Source organism: Salarias fasciatus, chromosome 15, assembly GCF_902148845.1.
Source record: "Salarias fasciatus chromosome 15, fSalaFa1.1, whole genome shotgun sequence".
NCBI lineage: Eukaryota > Metazoa > Chordata > Actinopteri > Blenniiformes > Blenniidae > Salarias > Salarias fasciatus.
Window position 1 is genome coordinate 29,597,580 of NC_043759.1, and position 1,655 is coordinate 29,599,234.

Sequence of the window (1,655 nt, forward strand, 5' to 3'; positions counted from 1 at the left end):
GAGTGAAAACGGATGCTGACAAAAATCACATAATATGCGCTGTAGTCTTGCAGTAATCCGCGACGTAGTGAACAGCAGGAGCATCCCTGGTGCAGCGCTGTGAAGACGAACTTTCTGTAAAATGTTTGTGCGCGCTCCCGCGCCGCCTTGGCTGGTGGCTGCAGTTCCCCGCAGCGCCTATCGCGGCAGCACTGAGGTACATTTTGAAAAGTTGCCTTAAGTCCCTTTGAGGGGCAGCGCAGCGTGCACGGTGGTGTAGTGGTTAGCTGTCCAGCCTCTCCATGCTGGGTCTGGCTCTGCTCCCGGAGGTCTGGAGCTGATGGGTTACATGGCCTGGTTCCAGGTTCCACTGTGGCCGTCCTGTGAGGGACTGGGGCCGTCCTGTGAGGGACTGGGGCCGTCCTCTGAGGGACTCGGGCCGTCCTGTGAGGGACTGGGGCCGTCCTGTGAGGGACTGGGGCCGTCCTCTGAGGGACTGGGGCCGTCCTCTGAGGGACTCGGGCCGTCCTGTGAGGGACTCGGGCCGTCCTCTGAGGGACTCGGGCCGTCCTGTGAGGGACTCGGGCCGTCCTCTGAGGGACTGGGGCCGTCCTGTGAGGGACTCGGGCCGTCCTGTGAGGGACTCGGGCCGTCCTGTGAGGGACTGGGGCCGTCCTGTGAGGGACTGGGGCCGTCCTCTGAGGGACTCGGGCCGTCCTGTGAGGGACTGGGGCCGTCCTGTGAGGGACTGGGGCCGTCCTCTGAGGGACTGGGGCCGTCCTCTGAGGGACTCGGGCCGTCCTGTGAGGGACTCGGGCCGTCCTCTGAGGGACTCGGGCCGTCCTGTGAGGGACTCGGGCCGTCCTCTGAGGGACTGGGGCCGTCCTGTGAGGGACTCGGGCCGTCCTGTGAGGGACTGGGGCCGTCCTGTGAGGGACTGGGGCCGTCCTCTGAGGGACTGGGGCCGTCCTCTGAGGGACTCGGGCCGTCCTGTGAGGGACTCGGGCCGTCCTCTGAGGGACTCGGGCCGTCCTCTGAGGGACTCGGGCCGTCCTCTGAGGGACTCGGGCCGTCCTGTGAGGGACCCGGGCCGTCCTGTGAGGGACTCGGGCCGTCCTGTGAGGGACTCGGGCCGTCCCGGCCCGTCCAGTGTCTGCTGGTAAAACCTCGGCGGTGCTTCTCTCACTGCCTGACTGTCTGATCTGCATGAAGGAACCAGGAAGCTCCGTCCCGGGCTGCTCGGCGCCAAAACAGACCGCTGAGGAGGAGCTGCGGCACGAGACACGCGGGTCAATAAAGAAACTGATTCTGCAGCTCTGGACGAGTGTCAAACCTCCGTCCTCCACCCACCGGATAACCCGGACAGCAGCAGATAGCTCCAGCTCCGGAGCGTTCTCCATGCTGCAGCACACAGATCTGGGGTCCGATGGTCACCTCTTAAAGGGAAGGTCAGTGACTCACAGCTCAGCCTCCAGACCTCCTGCCACTGGACAGCCCGGCCCAGGGGCAGGAGGGTGGAGGGGAGGGTGGGTGTGTTGGCTTGTCTGCTTTGTAGCCTCATTAAGATGCTGTAATAATGTTCTTTTACACACTGTTTGAAGAACGGGTGCAGGTTCTGATAGAGTCCTGCTGTGAGTAGTTACTGAACAGTCTCCACATGTCAACCATACAGGACG

At 63.5% G+C, this 1,655-nt stretch overlaps 1 protein-coding gene across 1 annotated transcript; it reads right to left on the reverse strand.

The window, feature by feature from the left end:
- Positions 1–324: 324 nt before the first annotated feature.
- On the reverse strand, positions 325–1,379 carry LOC115401524 (cell surface glycoprotein 1-like). The gene is made up of 3 exons (XM_030109773.1): positions 1,330–1,379; positions 1,174–1,248; positions 325–1,132 (listed from the first exon to the last, which is right to left on the reverse strand). Exons 1-3 carry the CDS (start codon positions 1,377–1,379, stop codon positions 325–327), a joined length of 933 nt encoding a protein of 310 aa, XP_029965633.1.
- Between the last annotated feature and the right edge of the window lie 276 nt (positions 1,380–1,655).

Coding starts and splice junctions, on each gene's coding strand:
- LOC115401524 (XM_030109773.1), bottom strand. CDS start 1,379: ATGGAGAACGCTCCGGAGCTGGAGCTATCTGCTGCTGTCCGGGTTATC. Junction 1,249..1,329: donor GCTGCTGTCCGGGTTATCCG/GTGGGTGGAGGA, acceptor CTCGTGCCGCAG/CTCCTCCTCAGCGGTCTGTT. Junction 1,133..1,173: donor TCCTTCATGCAGATCAGACA/GTCAGGCAGTGA, acceptor TTTTACCAGCAG/ACACTGGACGGGCCGGGACG.